Source organism: Galeopterus variegatus, unplaced genomic scaffold, assembly GCF_000696425.1.
Source record: "Galeopterus variegatus unplaced genomic scaffold, G_variegatus-3.0.2 Scaffold1752, whole genome shotgun sequence".
NCBI classification, from domain to species: domain Eukaryota; kingdom Metazoa; phylum Chordata; class Mammalia; order Dermoptera; family Cynocephalidae; genus Galeopterus; species Galeopterus variegatus.
The window spans coordinates 272,744-273,384 of NW_007727863.1; the positions used below are offsets into that span (position 1 = coordinate 272,744).

Below are 641 nucleotides of genomic sequence, written 5' to 3' on the forward strand. Positions count from 1 at the left end.
CGCCGCATGGCGCGGGCGCGGGCGCCGGCGTGCAGTCCTGGCTTCAGGACGTGGCCGCCGGTGTCCCCGCCGGGCCCGACCCTTCCATTCACGTCCGCGGGGCTGCCCCGGGCCTCGGGGTCTCTGCCCAGCAGCGCCAGGGCGCGGGGAGCGCGGGGCGCACGGGAGACTCCCCGCCGGCGACAGGCGAGACCTGGGGCTTCGCCTTCTAAGGAAAAGGCAACCCCCGGGGGCGGAGCCGCGGAGACCGCGCCAGCGCATCCCGCCGCTTCCCGCCGCCTCCCGGCTTAAGGACGACCGGGCGAGTTCTCCGGACGCGCTCGGGAAGGCGACCGGCCAGGCAGGAGCTGTCCCGGGGCCAGGGCGGGGCGATGGGGAGCCAGCCCTGGAACCAGCCGCCGCCGGGCTTCAGGCCTGGCTCCATTTCAAAACCGGGTCTTCCGTCTTTTTCTTATTGATTCGTAGGGGTTCTTTACATATTGTGGAGAGGTGTTCTGGGTCTGACACACGCCTTTGTGCTGTAGACGGATGATTGCAGCTGTATTGCATTGAAGGTATTGCAAATATCTTCCACCCTGCTTCTGCTTTTAGTGAACAGAGTGATCCTTAATGACGTCCAATTTATCAATCTTTTCTTTTAT

General features: G+C 64.7%; 1 protein-coding gene across 1 annotated transcript in view; it reads right to left on the minus strand.

Moving 5' to 3' along the window:
- BOK (BCL2-related ovarian killer) overlaps nucleotides 1–424 on the minus strand; it is a 13,433-nt gene extending 13,009 nt beyond the window's left edge. The window contains exon 1 of the mRNA XM_008578757.1: nucleotides 235–424. Coding sequence (XP_008576979.1) covers nucleotides 235–424 — 190 coding nt within the window. The remainder of the gene's footprint in view (nucleotides 1–234) is intronic.
- Between the last annotated feature and the right edge of the window lie 217 nt (nucleotides 425–641).